General features: G+C 51.7%; 6 protein-coding genes across 6 annotated transcripts; 4 read left to right on the top strand and 2 right to left on the bottom strand.

The window, feature by feature from the left end:
- Positions 1-211: 211 nt before the first annotated feature.
- Positions 212-4,401, top strand: BJX68DRAFT_161926 (putative C6 transcription factor). The gene is made up of 9 exons (XM_071036882.1): positions 212-771; positions 849-898; positions 963-1,304; positions 1,369-1,460; positions 1,514-1,562; positions 1,642-2,640; positions 2,690-2,790; positions 2,845-3,493; positions 3,548-4,401. The coding sequence occupies exons 1-9, from the start codon at positions 656-658 to the stop codon at positions 4,216-4,218; spliced, it is 3,069 nt and encodes a 1,022-aa protein (XP_070903335.1). The 5' UTR covers positions 212-655; the 3' UTR covers positions 4,219-4,401.
- Positions 4,402-4,680: 279 nt separating this feature from the next.
- BJX68DRAFT_161861 (uncharacterized protein) lies at positions 4,681-7,815 on the top strand. The gene is made up of 2 exons (XM_071036880.1): positions 4,681-4,815; positions 4,901-7,815. The coding sequence occupies exon 2, from the start codon at positions 4,946-4,948 to the stop codon at positions 7,391-7,393; it is 2,448 nt and encodes an 815-aa protein (XP_070903334.1). The 5' UTR covers positions 4,681-4,815; positions 4,901-4,945; the 3' UTR covers positions 7,394-7,815.
- Positions 7,816-7,936: 121 nt separating this feature from the next.
- BJX68DRAFT_228042 (DUF1014 domain protein) lies at positions 7,937-9,110 on the top strand. Its single transcript, XM_071038790.1, has 3 exons — positions 7,937-8,109; positions 8,188-8,288; positions 8,380-9,110. Exons 1-3 carry the CDS (start codon positions 8,056-8,058, stop codon positions 8,897-8,899), a joined length of 675 nt encoding a protein of 224 aa, XP_070903333.1. The 5' UTR covers positions 7,937-8,055; the 3' UTR covers positions 8,900-9,110.
- On the bottom strand, positions 8,951-10,330 carry pex7 (putative peroxisome biosynthesis protein (Peroxine-7)). The gene is made up of 2 exons (XM_071036879.1): positions 10,044-10,330; positions 8,951-9,989 (listed from the first exon to the last, which is right to left on the bottom strand). Exons 1-2 carry the CDS (start codon positions 10,205-10,207, stop codon positions 9,086-9,088), a joined length of 1,068 nt encoding a protein of 355 aa, XP_070903332.1. The 5' UTR covers positions 10,208-10,330; the 3' UTR covers positions 8,951-9,085.
- A 1,135-nt stretch (positions 10,331-11,465) lies between these two features.
- On the top strand, positions 11,466-12,482 carry BJX68DRAFT_262713 (phenylacetaldoxime dehydratase family protein; the record flags this gene model as incomplete). The annotated part of the gene is made up of 1 exon (XM_071044512.1): positions 11,466-12,482. The coding sequence occupies one exon, from the start codon at positions 11,466-11,468 to the stop codon at positions 12,480-12,482; it is 1,017 nt and encodes a 338-aa protein (XP_070903331.1).
- BJX68DRAFT_228035 (uncharacterized protein) lies at positions 12,393-14,623 on the bottom strand. Its single transcript, XM_071038789.1, has 2 exons — positions 14,469-14,623; positions 12,393-14,369 (listed from the first exon to the last, which is right to left on the bottom strand). Exons 1-2 carry the CDS (start codon positions 14,484-14,486, stop codon positions 13,002-13,004), a joined length of 1,386 nt encoding a protein of 461 aa, XP_070903330.1. The 5' UTR covers positions 14,487-14,623; the 3' UTR covers positions 12,393-13,001.
- Positions 14,624-15,155: the final 532 nt, after the last annotated feature.

The raw sequence follows: 15,155 nt of genomic DNA, 5'->3' as shown, positions 1-15,155 counted from the left end.
GCTTGGGGAAGGAGAATACGTAGAGATTTTGAAGGAAATAGGCGGTCAGTGTGGTTTTCCAGAAAGAAATCATAACGATTGCTCGGTGTGCATCAGATTGTTGTATACCTATGAGTCGGGTTGAGTAACGATCTCAAGTCAACTATCAACGTGTGATCGAGGGAGATTAATTAGTTCCCTGGTTCCGCCTCTGCGCGGTCTCTCAGCCTTTCTTTCAATAGTATCCTCCAACTCGGGTTAAATAATAACCACAATTCTGGAACCCTTGGGGGAGCTAGCTTAGCAGGCGCAACGACGCTTTGAGACCCCCTCCTCAAACCATCAGCGCACGGCTCACAGCTCAAGCTTCCACTCCTGCTTTCCACCCTGGACCCTGGCATCCGGTTTCCCCTCCATTTGTACTATCAACCTATCCTATTCCTCCATCCGCAGCAACTCACCGACCACCGCGTGGGATCCAACCACGCCCATGGACTGTTCGCCTGGTCGGGTTTTGCCATCGAGACACTTCCCACGCTACGTATTTCTTCGACCGCTGATTCCTCCTGCTGCGAGCCCATAAGCTTATCACAACCGAAGCTTGACTGCTGGAACCACGATCTCAAAATCGCTCAGATGCCAGTGTGCTGTGACCACGGATGACCACTTGCTCGCGATGAGCCACCCTTCTCCCCGGAAGAACGGCGGCAGTCATCTTCCCCCTCCAAAGCAGATCCGCTTCGTTTCCACCGACGGTCAGCCTCAAACGAAGCGCCGAAGAGTAAATGCTGCGTAAGCTTTTTCCTTTCGATGCCTCCTTACCAGTTTGTCGCAGTAACTGATGCGTGATTCGTTTCGGGTTTATGCAGGTGCCGCACTTGTCGCAAACGCAAGATACGATGTTCCGGTGAGCAACCAGGTGAGACTCATGTGCCTTTATACAAATACCTTGCGCTAGGCTCACATATTCCCTTAATCGCCAGTTTGTAAAACGTGCTCGGATTACAACCACGAATGCCTCGGTTATAGTGAACCCGCTACGACTCATGTTCGAGCGCAATCCGACACAACCTCTCGCACCACAACAACTCCATCCCTGCCCACCCCAAACGAATCGGCGGTTTTGCGCGGATCTCTAGAATTTGAGAGTCGGCTCCCAGAATCCCCAAGACGTGCGACCTTGCCCTCCGCTGTGAACGGCCCTGGGAACTCCCCCAAAGTGCTCAAACCGCCAAATATAGAAGGGCCGTCTCCTTCTCAGAATACATCTGCTCGGGCCTCAAAGGACAGGGAGCAGCACACAGCGGGGGAAAGTCCGGAAAGTAGTATGTCTCGAGAGATCCTGATATTCCCTCGTCCTTGCGCCCATACTTATCCTTCTTCCCTCAGATCGGACTTCCGTGAGCTCAGTCGGCCGTACGCATGTCCCCTACTTTAGGTATTTTGGACCCACGGCTATTGTCCCTGGATTCAAGCAGATGGTCTGTAGAACACCTTTGAATAGCCTATTTCCGGTAATTAATTTAATCCACAGGTTGTTCAAGTGCGGGGCTCACGAAAGAGCAATGCGTCATTGTCATCAGGTTGGTGCTTCCTGCCTGCTCGGCCCCCCTTTATTTTCTTTATTGAGCACACTCGACTCATCCCGTATTCTTCATCCAGATTCATTATCGCCACTGCGAAGTCCTAAGCTCATTGAAAGAGGGCTTCATCCACTCAATGCTATAGCGGCCACCGAGGACAATCGTGATGCCAACACTATCCCCTTCTATGACCGCGATGATTCTTTACCCGTGGGCAACTTGGTGACTCACCTCTGCGAATTGTTCTTTGTGCATTTGGGTTGTAGCTTTCCATTTTTACGACGAGACCGTTTTCTGCGCGATCTAAAGGAGAAGAAAATCGATACCATGCTGGTGGATTCCGTTTGTGCCTTGTCCGCTCGATTTTCTCCGCATCCGTTGTTGAGCCCGCCTCAAGCGCCCCGGATAGATGGCTCGCAGCCTCAGCTGGACACAACGAAATCTAATCGCGGTCAACCGTTTGCCAACCGGGCAATGAGTGCGCTGGTCGAGGCTCTCTCGTTCCCGACTCTATCCGTCGTCCAAGCGTGTCTACTTCTTGCCTATGAGGAATTCGGCTCCAATCATGATAGTGGTCTGTGGATGTACTTGGGCATTTCTATCCGGATGGCGCAGGACCTCGGAATGCAGAAGCTACAAGGTCTGGACTACAGCTATGGTCGGACAGGTGTGACGCCAAGCGCCGTCGTGACCGGGCAAGCCTCAAAGCTCAGGGAAGATCAATATGACGATCCACAAATTGGTTCGGGCGCGACCAAAGGATCACAAGAATCAGAAGACCAACGTGCGTGGGAGAGAGAAAGGGTGGACTCGTTCTGGAGTATCTTCTTTCTTGACAGGGTCATCTCATCCGGCACCGGACGGCCGGTCACCTTGCGCGACGAGGATATAGAACTCCGTTTTCCGCTCCAGTCGGAATCCCAGCTTCCCAACGGTTGGCCAGCGCCATTTCCACCTCTTATTCGTATCATTCATTTGTACGGGAGAGTTACAGATCTTATCAACGGGATGCAGGATGCCAACCACGTTACAACCGATAACCTCAAGAGGTTAGCTGGGATGGAGAGTGATCTGACAGGTATGACTTGTCGCGACATATATTCCTTGTGCCAGGCTGATTTATCAAGGAATCTACCAACGTCTATCGCCCAAACTTCACTTTAATGCGGCAAATTTCCAGGCCTATGTCAAGGCCAAGGAAGGGACAAATTTTATTCTTCTTCATTTTGTAAGATATATGCGTTGTCGTGCTCAGTGGACGTCAAATACTGACCTTATCCAGTGGTTCCACACCGTAATCGTCCTTTTACACCAGCCGACCCTTTTACACTCCTTTGGCGGCACCATCCAACACTTGTACCCTAACAGCAGGGAGCTTTCAATGTCCTCAGCCAAAACAATAGCGGACATTCTATCCTTCTCCGAGCTTGTCGATGGAAAAAGCTTTATCGGCAATCCTTTCACGAGTCAGCCGATGTACATTGCGGCGTGCGCTTTCCTCATGGAGAGCGCCTACTACTCTTCGCCTTCTTCCCGATCTGGCTCGCCTTCGAGCCAGCCATTGTTAGCCAACCAAACCAGTGGCTTTGTTATGCCAAACATGGACTCTTCGAATCCATCAGAACGAAAGCCGACAACGAAACACAGTCTGCTTGCGTCTGCTGCGAGAGAAAACTATCAAAGGTGTTACAAAGCTCTAAAAGCGCTCGAGACTTACTGGGAGGGTACAAAGTATATCCTGACAGTCTTGGACCAGAAAGCCAAGGGCATCATGGATCCTTTGTTGTATACCGAAGAAGAGATGGAAGGCACTTCCGAAACACCCACAGTTCAGCCCATTGCGGGCACTAACTGGCGACAAGCCCATGTAGCGGCTGGACCAACCAATGCTGCAGAAGGACCAGCACCCGGCGCGCCTGATCCTGGCCAAGGTGAGATAATTTTCCGCCCAGCCTCAAACTTATATCATAGTAATGTTTTTTCAGCGATTGGTTGGGCTCTTACCAACGCGACCAATTCCTCGCAGCCAAATCTCAGTCTTCTGTATCAGATGCCCGCTGCTCAGGCCGAGCCTGCATCTGACAACAAAACCTCGTATTCATCTCAATTTAACCATGGCTATACCAATCTTCCTCAACAACCGGGCGTCGGACCAAGTCCGAGCCCGTTCCCCCGAGATCTTGAGCCCACGAATACCTCAACCGCCGCTCATGAATCCCATGTATCCTCAGGCCGGGTAACAACGTCCGATGCGAACCTTCTGCTTGGCCTCAACACCCATTACCCAGGCCCTACCTCCCGTCCTCCAAATTCCCAGTCAGCGCACAATCAAAATATCCCGTCTTCATCCTCCTCTAATCTCGACCCACAAGTGGCTCCATACGGCTATATCCCCGTTACGACGAGCGATCGCCACGGCAGTAATCTCTTGACCTCGAATTTCCACTCCGGTGTTAATCCACACATGGGCGATCTTCTCATTGAGAGCCAAGACATTGATATGTCCGCCCTTCAACAACAGGATCAATTTCCTTTCCCAATTAACGGACTGCCCTGGCTGGAATATCTCCCTCAAGATGTTCTCAGCTACTTTGGCAGTGACCATCAAAACTACCCTCTCATGAGCCCTGACGAAGGCCCTCAGCCGCCTCACTAAAAATCAGCCTGTTACGCCTGTTATGCCCATCGATGTCTCTGCTTTGCCACGATTTAAGAAGGGGTCCCCGGCGTCTTTGGTCGTTAGATCTTCCATCTTTGACGAAAATAGAGCGTACTGGCGTTCGATGCTTTTGCCCCTACGTTATCTCTAATAGTCCAATACGTCTTGCATCAGCGAGCTTGCTTTGAATCACCGCCAAATATCGCCCAATCTAGCTGCATTGCCTGTCACAATTCTGATCGTATGCCTGTTGCTGTTGAGTTTCTGGAGGATGGCTCATCTGCAGCGTTCGTGTGTCGTAAAGACCATCTCTTGTTATATACGACCTTTCGAGGAATCTGTAAATACAACGATAACAAAATCTAAACCAGAATACTAATTCCCAGTTGTGGTGTCAAATTGCGAACTGGTCTTCTATGTGAAACGTTGGCCTCAGGCTCACATGGTTGCCCGGCACAACCGGGCGGTGAAAGGGGCCAACAAACCATCAACTGATGCTCATCAACCCTGCGAGTGTCGGCGATTATGCTTATGAAGATTTTGCTATTATTATGAATGTTGTGATCTTGAGGTTATCACTTGTCTGATTCGGAGGTGAGAATAATACCTATCTGCTGTGCAGACACCCTTATCCTGTGTGTATTGAAATACTCCACTGATGCCGAGCTAATCTATATAGTGTTTTCGTCTGCAGCAGCCCATATCTTATTATCGAGGTAACACGATGGAAGGAGAAATTGATGAGCAGCACTTGGAGACAAAGAGGGAGGAAGACACATCGGGCTCGATTTCTACAAACGCAAATACAACAACACCGATCCCCGAAACAACCATCTCACAAAAACTACTAGATGAAACCGAGCACGGCTCACTTGATGAAAACAAGCAAATGGTAGCGCAGGATAGCGGTTACAACTCATCTGGCTCCTCAGCCCAGCACTCTCCCGACGCATTACCAAGCAATCATGCCGAGGACGACATGGTCCACACCCGATCGAGAGCGTCTAGCCGTACATCGATCTCGTCAATCCCTGCTTCGATCTTGACGAATCTACCGGACACAATGAAGTCCATGCATATGCGCGAGACACACGATTACATGTATCAGCCATGGGACGCCCACTCACCGCGGGCCGTGCATACAATTCGCCAGCGCGAAGCTTTTCGAAAGCCTAGCTCAGTTAGAGCAATGCAGATGCATACGGAAGATGAGGGCGATGATGAATTCCTGACGCCCCCTAAACGACGCGGTGGGCAGCGCATATCCGACATCTCGATTCGCTCAGCGGGCTCATCGCCACTCAAGCGGTCGCCATTCTATTCGCCGTCGGGACCCGTTAGCAAGCCCAAGGTTAAGAAGGAGTACCCGCTTGTTCTTCTTCATTGCACTTTGTTGTCGCCGTCGCTTCCTGTCCCTGGGTTGGTGGGCCACCCGGAGCGTCAGAAGATTTTGAGAGAAGTTCTGCCATCAGTATACTGGAAGAGGTGGAAGTTGCTTGAAGAGAAGATCGGCTCGGGCGTACTTCGTGACCGTGGTGTGCTCATTTCGCATCCAGAGGATATGTACGATCTGCTTGAAGAGCGATTACTGGAGAGTCTGGAACTACAACGGCCGCGTCTCGACCATGGCCACTTCCTCGGCCCCGATGAGACAGAATCGGATCGCGAAGACCGATTGGCACACGAAGACAGCTGTACAGAAAGTGAGGGCGAAGAATGTCCGGATTGTGGAGGCCGACTGGCGCGACACAACAACATCAAGAAATGGGAGATCAAGGTTTTTGCCGCCAATGGGTTGATGCGCGCAGGTGCTTGGGCTGCAGCCTGGAAAGAGATGGAAAAGGTTGATGTGGAGGTTGGTCTCTGGCTGCCGGCTGATATTAGGGCAGAGCTGGAGAGAGAGATGGCCCAGGGGTTGCCGCAGATCGAGACCAGCCTCTCTGTCCCTTTGTTGCAGGAGCCGGATGTGACGACTACCACCCCGGTTCGTGCACTTACACCACGTCCTTCAAACATTGAGCCGAATTCTCGTGCCATTGAGAGCTGTGAGATCCCCTCTTTGCCGACTTTCTCCCAGCACACTCTTAAAGACAATGGCAAGGCAGACCCACTTGCTCCAACATCGTCACAGGATATTGACCTGCATACCCTGTTGATCAACTACATCCGTGTGCTTGCCAGTGACCGACGCAATGTTGCCATCGTGTTCCTCAGCATTCTTGTCGCCTTTGGCGCGATTAACTCTAGGGCTTCTGCGCCTACCTTGGAGTTGCGACCATTCCCCGGGGATATGCCAGATTACGCGCCTTCTTCTGCGGTTCCTCAGCACACGACGCAGACACTTGTTGAGGGCCAGAGTGCTCAAATCTTGTCTGTCACAAGTCTAGAGCAGGAGATCGTACCTGCGCCGGCTGCTATACTTGAAACGATTCATGGTCTGGGCGATGATGCGACACCCCAATCCGAAGCTTCTGCGGTTGAGTTAAAGGAGCCTGCAGCAATCACATCTGAAGAAGTATCTGGTGAAAGTACTCAGATCGCGTCGGAAGAACATGTCACGTCTGAGGAACAGGCGATTCCAGAGGAACGAGCCATCAGCGGGGAAGAGGCTATTCCTGAAGAGCAAGTCATGTCTGCGCGGGTAGAAGAGTCACCAACAACTAGTGTGGCCGCGTCTCTGAATCTTCAAGCGGAGAGTACGACAATCCCCTCGATTGAAAATATTCGGGATCATCACGATAGTCTGGAAGACGGGCGGGACGAACTATCTGATTCAACCGAACCGACCGAGTCAAGTGAACCAGAACAGCCAATTGACCTCAGCCAACACATTGACGAGGAGGATGAAACCGAGCCTAACCAACCACTGGAGCCACTAGAGCCGGTCGAGCCTAGTAAAGACGAGCCTAATGAATCGTCTGGCCTAGACGAACAGACTGAAAAAGAGGGCGAAACTGGGCTTAACCAACCGCTGGATTCTTTAGAGCCTATTGAGTCTACTAAATCGTCCGAGCTAGATGAACAGGCTGAAGAGGAGGATCAAGCTGGACCCGTCAACCCAATGAAATCCACTGAACCTAAACTGGATGAACCAGTCCAACCAGCCGAACTAAACAAACAGAATGAGAAGAACGATGAGAACGATGAGAACGATGAGAACGAACAGACATGAAGCAACTTACGACCGATATGAGACGAAGTTTTGGACTATTTTGGGTTTCTATGGATCTTACTTGCTTGTTAGCCATCCCTTGTCTTTTTTTTTTTTTTTTTCTGCATGAGCCAGATAGTTAGGGTTAGTATGCGACTTGGGTTTATAAATTGACGATATACCACAATTCCCGAGACGGCGTTCTATTATACTTACCGACTCTCATCCACATCTTTTGAATCCATGTTGTGGAGCGTCTGTTAAACGGCTCTGATAAATATATAAGATCAGAGATCAGAAATCAAGAAACATGCGAGCATTGTTAACCCACAACAATGCCTGCCCAAGTGTCCCAGCAAAACATCACTCGAGTCTAATGCAGACTATCGTGAGTTAGGATGATTGGCAATTTTTTAGGATTTGAAATTCATTCCTATCACAAGTCTCTTCTGGCCAAGAGTCCGTCAGGTCACTCCTCAGGTATACATCCGGCTTAGTCATATCAACCCCGCCATCAGATAAATTAGTTAAGACCGAAGATTCGAGCCCAGCCGTGACTCAACCGCCCCTCACGCTCAAACAAAACAGCCATCACACACGCATTTTACGTTTCTCCTCCCACCAGATTACCGACGTCGCACTTAACCAGCGACCAAAACCAAGAGCGAAAACCAGCCAGCAAAATGGCAGGCAAAAAGGGTGCCGAGAACTCCAAGAAGGCTGCGGGGAACGCTCGCGTGCGTCATTTGCCCTTTTCCTGATCTACCTGCGTGGAGCTGGAGCCTGGAGCTAACTTGGCTTGGTTGAATATATAGAAAGCCGAAAACGCCGCAAAGAAGCAAGCCGTTGAGGACTCGAAGCGTGCTGCCGAGGAGGATAAGCAGTGGTCCAAGGGATCGAAGAGCGCTGCTAAAAAGTTCGTTTGCCTTTTACCCCCTCCCCTTCGACATCTACCTCCATCCTTTCACGAATAGAAACAGCATCACTCACACGAGTTTACACAACAGGGAGGACGCCGAAGCCAAAAAAGCCGAAGCAGCCCGCAAAAAGGCCGAGCGCGACGCCCTCCTCGCCGCCGAAGAGGCCTCTCAACCCTCCAAGCCCAAAAACACCAAAGCCGCCACGAAGAAGAACGCCGCCCCCGCACCCTCCCGCAAACTCGACCTCTCCCAACTCGACGACGACACGCCCAGCAAGTCCTCCTCGGCCCTGAACGCCTCGGGCATCGACAACGCTCTCGACGCTCTCTCGCTCACGGGCCGCGACACGGGCAAGATCGACCGGCACCCCGAGCGCCGGTTCAAGGCTGCGTATGCGGCGTATGAGGCGAGGAGGTTGCCGGAGATTGAGGCGGAGAACCCCGGGCTTAGGCGGAACCAGCGCGTGGAGCTTGTGAAGAAGGAGTTTGAGAAGAGTGAGGAGAATCCGTTTAACCAGGTGCATGTTGCGTTTGATGCTTCGCGGGATGAGATTGCGGCTGTGAGGGATGCGGAGAGGAAGAAGGTGGAGGCGAGGCTTACGAAGTAGAATTTTCTCTTTCTTTATTTTCTTACGATATACCCGATCTTGATGTGGAGGAAGGATAACTGAGGTTTGGAGAGCATGGAACGATAAACTTTTATATACAGGCTATATAGATGACGAATGGCAAAACCAAAAGGGAAAGAGGTATCATATATCATAAAGTCTAATCCAGATGGCAAAGAAAACGGGTCAGTTCATGACAGCACGAACATCCCATACATAAACACTTTCATCCCACCCAACACTCGCACACCACCCCTCACTCCCAAACAGGCACCAGTCCACCCCCGTCGCAAACTCCGTATGCTGATTCATCCTCCCCAACTCAGCACCCATGACCGGCGACGGCCCGGAGCGCATCAAATCCGTATCCCCAACGACCCCAGCAGGCGACTGATCGCTCCAAACGCGACATGTCATATCGTAGCTCGCGCTCAGCAACACATTCGACAGATGCGGCGACCACGCAACCCGCCGCACCGCATAGTCATGCCCCACCATTACAACCTGCGGCCCCTGTTGCGGCGCCCGGATATCAAACGTGCGGATCGTCCGGTCGACACCGGCAACAGCAACAACTGACGGGCGGTACTTGTTCCAGTCATGCGTGAGCGCTTCGGACGGCGGACATGCTGCGGGCGGGGCTCCGGCCTTGCCCGGTATCGGCGAGACGGGTGCGGCGTGGATTGGGATCTGGAGCGTCAGGTGGTTTGACGCCGAGGCGGGTGTCCGGAGATCATAGAGGCGGAGGTAGGAGTCGGACGAGACGCAGGAAAGGATATCCGGCGAGTGCGGCGAGAACGAGGCCGAGTACGTGCAGCTGTGTGTTGGGAGGGTGACGAGGGAGTGTGGTCGGTTGGGCGACCAGATGCGGACGGTGCCGTCCCAGCTCGAGGAGCAAAAGGTGTCCTTTGCGACAAGGTTCCAGGAGACGCTAAAGACTTCGCGATTGTGTTCCTTCCAGTTTTGGATGGGGAAATCGTTGAGCGTGCTATCAAAGAGCTTGATGCTGCCGTCGCCGGAGGCGGCGAGGACTTGGTGTTCATTGATTTCGGACCAAGCGAGGTCGTAGAGGGAGTCTTGGGTCGTGAACCTGATATTGTTAGCCAAGTCCCAAAGGCAGCTCGTAGCCCCGAGAGACACCTACCACTTGGCCGGGACGATGCCGTTTGGCGTCAGTTCGAGGATATATAGGCGGCCATTGCCGACGAGGCCAAAGTTGGCAGACGAAGCGACGGCTAGTCGATTGTCAAAGAAGGAGGAGTATTTGACCGCATAGCCGTTGTAGCCCTCGGTGCGGAAATGGAGCATGTCGAGGAGCTGTTGAGGAATCGGGGAGTTGAGGTGTGGAGGAGCAGCAGATGGCGAGCGAGCATGGAAGATTGCGGGGAGATTCACGAAGCCCGCAGCCCACAAGCCGAGGTTGCAGTGCCGAGCTTAAAGCGGCAACGCCTGACTCCGTAGTAGGGCATTCCTAGCATCATCCCAAGCTAGGGCTTGGGAGATGGATAAATGGATGTGTCATGTGAACTGGTATAGCTACCAGCCATTGATCTCCAGATCACATCAATGATGTTCTTTGGACTCCGTTGACAGCGTGGCAGTATCCCATATTTCAGCCATTCGCCTCTTTGTTCCTTTGCTCGAGACTTGTTTTTGCGGCGTTTTAAACTTTGTCTTCCCAAAACATCCTCGGAGCACATAGTAGCAACAAAATATCAAGTTGGATGACTGCTCAGGTCAATGTGCTGAAATCCTGGACAAGAATCACCATGACACACCAGTTTGACCAGAATATATACAAAGCCCTAACTACTTACCACGCTGTCATTCTCACATGACCCATACCTTACTTAAGAGCTTACACGGCCCTTATCCGCCATATCTCCTCAACAACATCTGGATTACTGCCAAGCAAACCCAGAAACTCTCCGAGGAGATTCTGAGTGGCTGCACCATCACATACCCTGACCGACAGTGCGTCAGGGTGGCACAAGCCCAACAGCATCGATGCTGTCATCCCAACCGAACCAATAGTCCAAGCGCGCCTGCAATTTCCCTCAGAATTTGCACCGTTTGACTATTGCTTTACCAAACGGTATACTGCAGTCAAGAGCTGATCATGGGCCAATTGGCTCCGGAAATCGACGTAAGGGTGGGAGAGAACATGACACGACGGGTCCAATGATGTAGGCAAGGGTTTGATAAGAGTTCCGCGTCGTCCGACAATGCCCAACCCAGGAAGCGAGGCTGTGACAAAGGCAAATGGAAAGCACGTTGTAACCAATATAATTGCAAATATCATGGGCTAAAAACACCTTGAAGGGCAGAGATCTGACGGTGTAGCCAATGACGATGGCCAGCGTAAGCGTACAGCCCCCACAAGAGGGTATACGGATTTCAAATAATCAGGGATCTCCTGGCATAGGAGGTCTGTAGGGATCGAGTAACAGCCGCCTATCATTCTTAAAGGCGTGTAACGGGTCTTTCAGCAGTCGTCTCTCCCGAGTTCCAGCTCACCACGCATACCTAGCAGAAAACCATCCTTGCCCTAAAGAGAAAAGGCACAATGTGGGGTGTTACGCTTCCACCCTCTACTCCCGTGGTATACTCCATCTTCGGCATCCAGCGCCCTCCGGGGAAGGGCGACAGTGAGCAAGAGCTGCTCATTCAACGTTTCACCAAACTCCTTACCGACCATCCCCGCCACATCGAGACCTTGGAGCAAGACACTCCCGTCCCAACGCGCATCTGGCTCACGTACTGGCAGTCCCAGGCAGAATTCCAGAAGTGGTGGACCAGTGGTCCCGTCTCAACCTTCTGGGACTCCCTCCCCGACGACGCCGGCGTATACCGCGAGATCCTCACCGTACCTCCGGGCCTCACCCAGCATGGAACAAACAGTGGCGATCGTCTCTCGGGAGGTATCTCGCACCTTGGAGAGTTCGAGTCGATTCTGGATAAATCGGGATATTGGGGCTGTTATTATGATCGCATGGCGGATGTCACAAAGGAGAATAAGTTCCTTTCTCCGGTGACGAAGAAGCCAAACCGAGTCTCCTCTCCTCTAACGTCCATTCGGAGAGGAAGGGCCGCGCTTCCCACCTTACCAGATAATATTATCTTCGTCGTCGAGGGCCAGGATCACAGCTATATCTCGCCGGAAGAAAAGAGCCACTGGATGGATCATTTTGATAAACCTGTCGAGGACTGGATTGGGGACCTTGTTGCGGCCGGACCGGAGAAAGGCATCCTCGATGCACGGGTTTGCTATGACCCTAGCAGTGGAATATACCGTGCGGCAGACGCAGAGCCCCACGCGTTGAACTTTAACCGCAAGGCGCAGCTGTTCTATTTCCTGGATATGGAGGCCATGGAGCGGATTGCGAGGCAGAATGCAGGCCATGTCAAGCTCAGAAGGAAGTTCATGCAAGACTATGGACCCGGAGGTGTGGTCCAGGAGCTGTCGCCGGCGCTTTGCCTTTGGGTAGAGGCGAGTATCTTGAAAGGACACGATGTGGAGTGTGAGTATGTGGGATGCGTGGAAGGGACGGGACTGATGGGGTTGAATTGGGAATCGGATTAAGCGGCTCCGGAATGTCAGCGCTTGTTGTATATTGCTGTTAGGACTTGTATATGAGCCTTGTTTCATCGATTGTAAGTTTAAGGGCATTAGTAACGCCTCTTCTGACTGAGCCGTTTCAGAACATATCGAAACGACAATGGAGAGCACATTGTATTTACAGTGAGAAGTTTTAATCCGAGGCATTTTCAGCGAGGCCCTAGCTCAGAGGATGAACACCCAATATGTGTTCGTCAGTGCTGGGGACCTTTCCCGCTCATTGGTCTTCAGCTTTGATCAATAGCTGTGTTGAGCTAGCATTTATTGCCTCCATTTCGCCTGCAAATCGAAGTGATTGGATATAAGCCTCGTATTGCTCAAAGGCCAGTGCTTAGCTCGAACCGGCGAAGCGGTTCGTCTAGACTCTGTTCAGACCAAAAGCTGCGTATAAAAATTTGCAGAGACCCAGTAAGTCTCGGGTCTTTTGTCTCATCCGCGATAGCCTTGACAGCATTGCGCAGAGCTTGCGTCGGGTTGCCACTCTCATCTCGGCAACTGCGGCTGCACAAAACGTCCCAACGCCGCTGCTTGTATTGGAGAGCTCCCAGACATACTGGCCACGCCCATATTCAGGGAGAATTTGTCCAGCCGATCTCCGATGGATTGAACGTTGACAGACGGATTAGGTGATTTGGGCGAATCGTCTTGTACCGTTTTCAAAGGGCACTCGTTGTACATCTTGGACTCTTGCCTCAACGGGACGTACCATGGATTCTTCTGGTAATTAGCGGCAGGAGAGGCTGTATTTGCGCGGCCTCTGCGATCTCGATCTGACCGTAGCACGCTCGTGAGCTGGTCCAGCATAGCGAGGGAGGAGTCTATACCGCCGCAGGTTAGCTGCGCTAGACTTCTCACGTAAGATGGTGGAATTGACTGCGAGGAAGCCGCTGTGGATGTAAGGCTTTCATCTTCGGGGATGGTCAAGAGTTGCGCCTTGAGATTGTTCAGGCACTCCTTTGATTCGGAGATGCCGCCCAACAGGGTCTCGACTGTCTCGACCTGTGAGGTTAAAATGCCCTGGGCGGCTGCGTAGTATCCAGGACATTTTGTAATCTCATCAAAGGCATAGTCCATGATGCGGCCAAGTGTACTCTCCCGGGTTTGTTCCTCCTCCTTGTATATGTCTTTGGTTATGCTGATCCAGTCGGGGTCGCCCAAGAAGCATGGCTCCCCAAGCACAAACGACTCTGCAACGAGAAACGGCCTGAATGAGAGCAGCAGTGTGCGAGAAATTCCTGTCTTGTGTGCTGCTGCCCCTCGAGCACACATAATCTGACGGATACCGCGAGTGTGAGAAATCCACGTATCCTCCGAGCTGCCATCTAGGATCTCATACCCTCCAAGCAAAACGGACGCAGCGAGCGCTTCTTCAGTCAAAGCAAACGGCGTCTGAAGTAATGACCGGAGACAGCCAACTCCCCGACCATACATGCTGCGCGCGTAATCTATCGCATTCGCATTGCCCTGCAATGTCCCCATCTGAAACATCACCAGCGCTCGGAGAGCCCACATCAACGCATGCGAACGGACAGATGGTTGCAGCCCACGGAGAAAGTCCATCCAATTCGTGTCGACACGATGGGAAAAAGACGAGTAACTCCGGGGAAAGTAGTACATGAGCCAACCGTGAAAGGACTCGGTGGTCTGAGTGCTAAGCGCCTGTTCGGCCAGGCGAGGGGCCACCAGCTCATCAATCGTAAGCCGCGGTAGTAATATCGCCGGACGATTGGGTTTGCGTGCAACCATTCGAGATGAGGCTTGTGGATCTTGTTTCTGCCTGCGGGACTCGAGTGAGCGACGATTTTCGTCGGGTTTCGAGTGCCTTTCTGGCCCAAGGTGCGCTTTGTCGTCCTGCAAAACCAAATTGGATTCGTATTAGTCCTCCAAGCTCTGTGGCAGCTGTAATTGGGTGGCTGGGCGCCAAAAGGGGCTCGAATACGGGATATTTACCACAAAGCTAGAACCCATCAGGTACCTTGCCGCGAATGACTTCAGCTTATGTCGGGTTGTTTGAACAGGGGTGTTGATTCCGGCCCGCCGACCTTTTGCAGTCTCAGCAGGATTGCAAATGCTTATGACGCCTGACCGAGAAGCGAGGAATCTCAGAAGACTGGAATCCGAGAGTTCGGATTGGAGCCTCTGACAAAACGCTGCAGGGAAAAAGGCTTCAGCCTCAAGGCCCAAGACTCTTAATCAAGACTAGTGTACTCCGGATTAGTAGTAAATGCCAATAATATGCTTATACCTAAACTGTTCCAGTGAAACCTTAGAGGACATCTTGAACAGGCTCTTCAAAATACATGAATATGAAGCTAGCATCTCAAATAGCCATGTCCTCTCAATCCTCAATTATTTCCCCTTGGACCTGTATCATGGCGAGATTGATAGACATGCCTAGCCAGGCCTGAGTGAATGGTAAATCTATCTAGAGCTTGATATGAGCCACTGGTACTATAATACTCGCTAGCATGGTCATGAATAAACAGGAACCGAAATATAATACACCCAAAAAGAAGCAGCCCGAGGTATAGTAAAGCTCCGCGGTAGATATAACTAAAAAAAAATGTACGCCGCCCAATGCAATCGAGTTGAAACCAAAACCACAACAGCAGATAGTCTAGAAGAAAACAGAGGAGA

Source organism: Aspergillus pseudodeflectus (assembly GCF_044049435.1).
Source record: "Aspergillus pseudodeflectus strain CBS 756.74 chromosome Unknown BJX68scaffold_5, whole genome shotgun sequence".
Taxonomy (NCBI): Eukaryota; Fungi; Ascomycota; class Eurotiomycetes; order Eurotiales; family Aspergillaceae; genus Aspergillus; species Aspergillus pseudodeflectus.
Note: the sequence above shows the minus strand (reverse complement) of the source record. Positions and strands in the feature narration are given on the sequence as shown.

What these genes read in the sequence shown, in the direction of transcription:
- BJX68DRAFT_161926 (XM_071036882.1), top strand. Translation starts at nt 656, where the DNA reads ATGAGCCACCCTTCTCCCCGGAAGAACGGCGGCAGTCATCTTCCCCCT. An exon ending in CGCCGAAGAGTAAATGCTGC is followed by an intron (nt 772 to 848) that starts GTAAGCTTTTTC and finishes GGGTTTATGCAG; the next exon opens with GTGCCGCACTTGTCGCAAAC. An exon ending in ATGTTCCGGTGAGCAACCAG is followed by an intron (nt 899 to 962) that starts GTGAGACTCATG and finishes CTTAATCGCCAG; the next exon opens with TTTGTAAAACGTGCTCGGAT.
- BJX68DRAFT_161861 (XM_071036880.1), top strand. Translation starts at nt 4,946, where the DNA reads ATGGAAGGAGAAATTGATGAGCAGCACTTGGAGACAAAGAGGGAGGAA.
- BJX68DRAFT_228042 (XM_071038790.1), top strand. Translation starts at nt 8,056, where the DNA reads ATGGCAGGCAAAAAGGGTGCCGAGAACTCCAAGAAGGCTGCGGGGAAC. An exon ending in AGGCTGCGGGGAACGCTCGC is followed by an intron (nt 8,110 to 8,187) that starts GTGCGTCATTTG and finishes TTGAATATATAG; the next exon opens with AAAGCCGAAAACGCCGCAAA. An exon ending in TCGAAGAGCGCTGCTAAAAA is followed by an intron (nt 8,289 to 8,379) that starts GTTCGTTTGCCT and finishes TTTACACAACAG; the next exon opens with GGAGGACGCCGAAGCCAAAA.
- pex7 (XM_071036879.1), bottom strand. Translation starts at nt 10,207, where the DNA reads ATGCTCCATTTCCGCACCGAGGGCTACAACGGCTATGCGGTCAAATAC. An exon ending in GGCATCGTCCCGGCCAAGTG is followed by an intron (nt 9,990 to 10,043) that starts GTAGGTGTCTCT and finishes TAACAATATCAG; the next exon opens with GTTCACGACCCAAGACTCCC.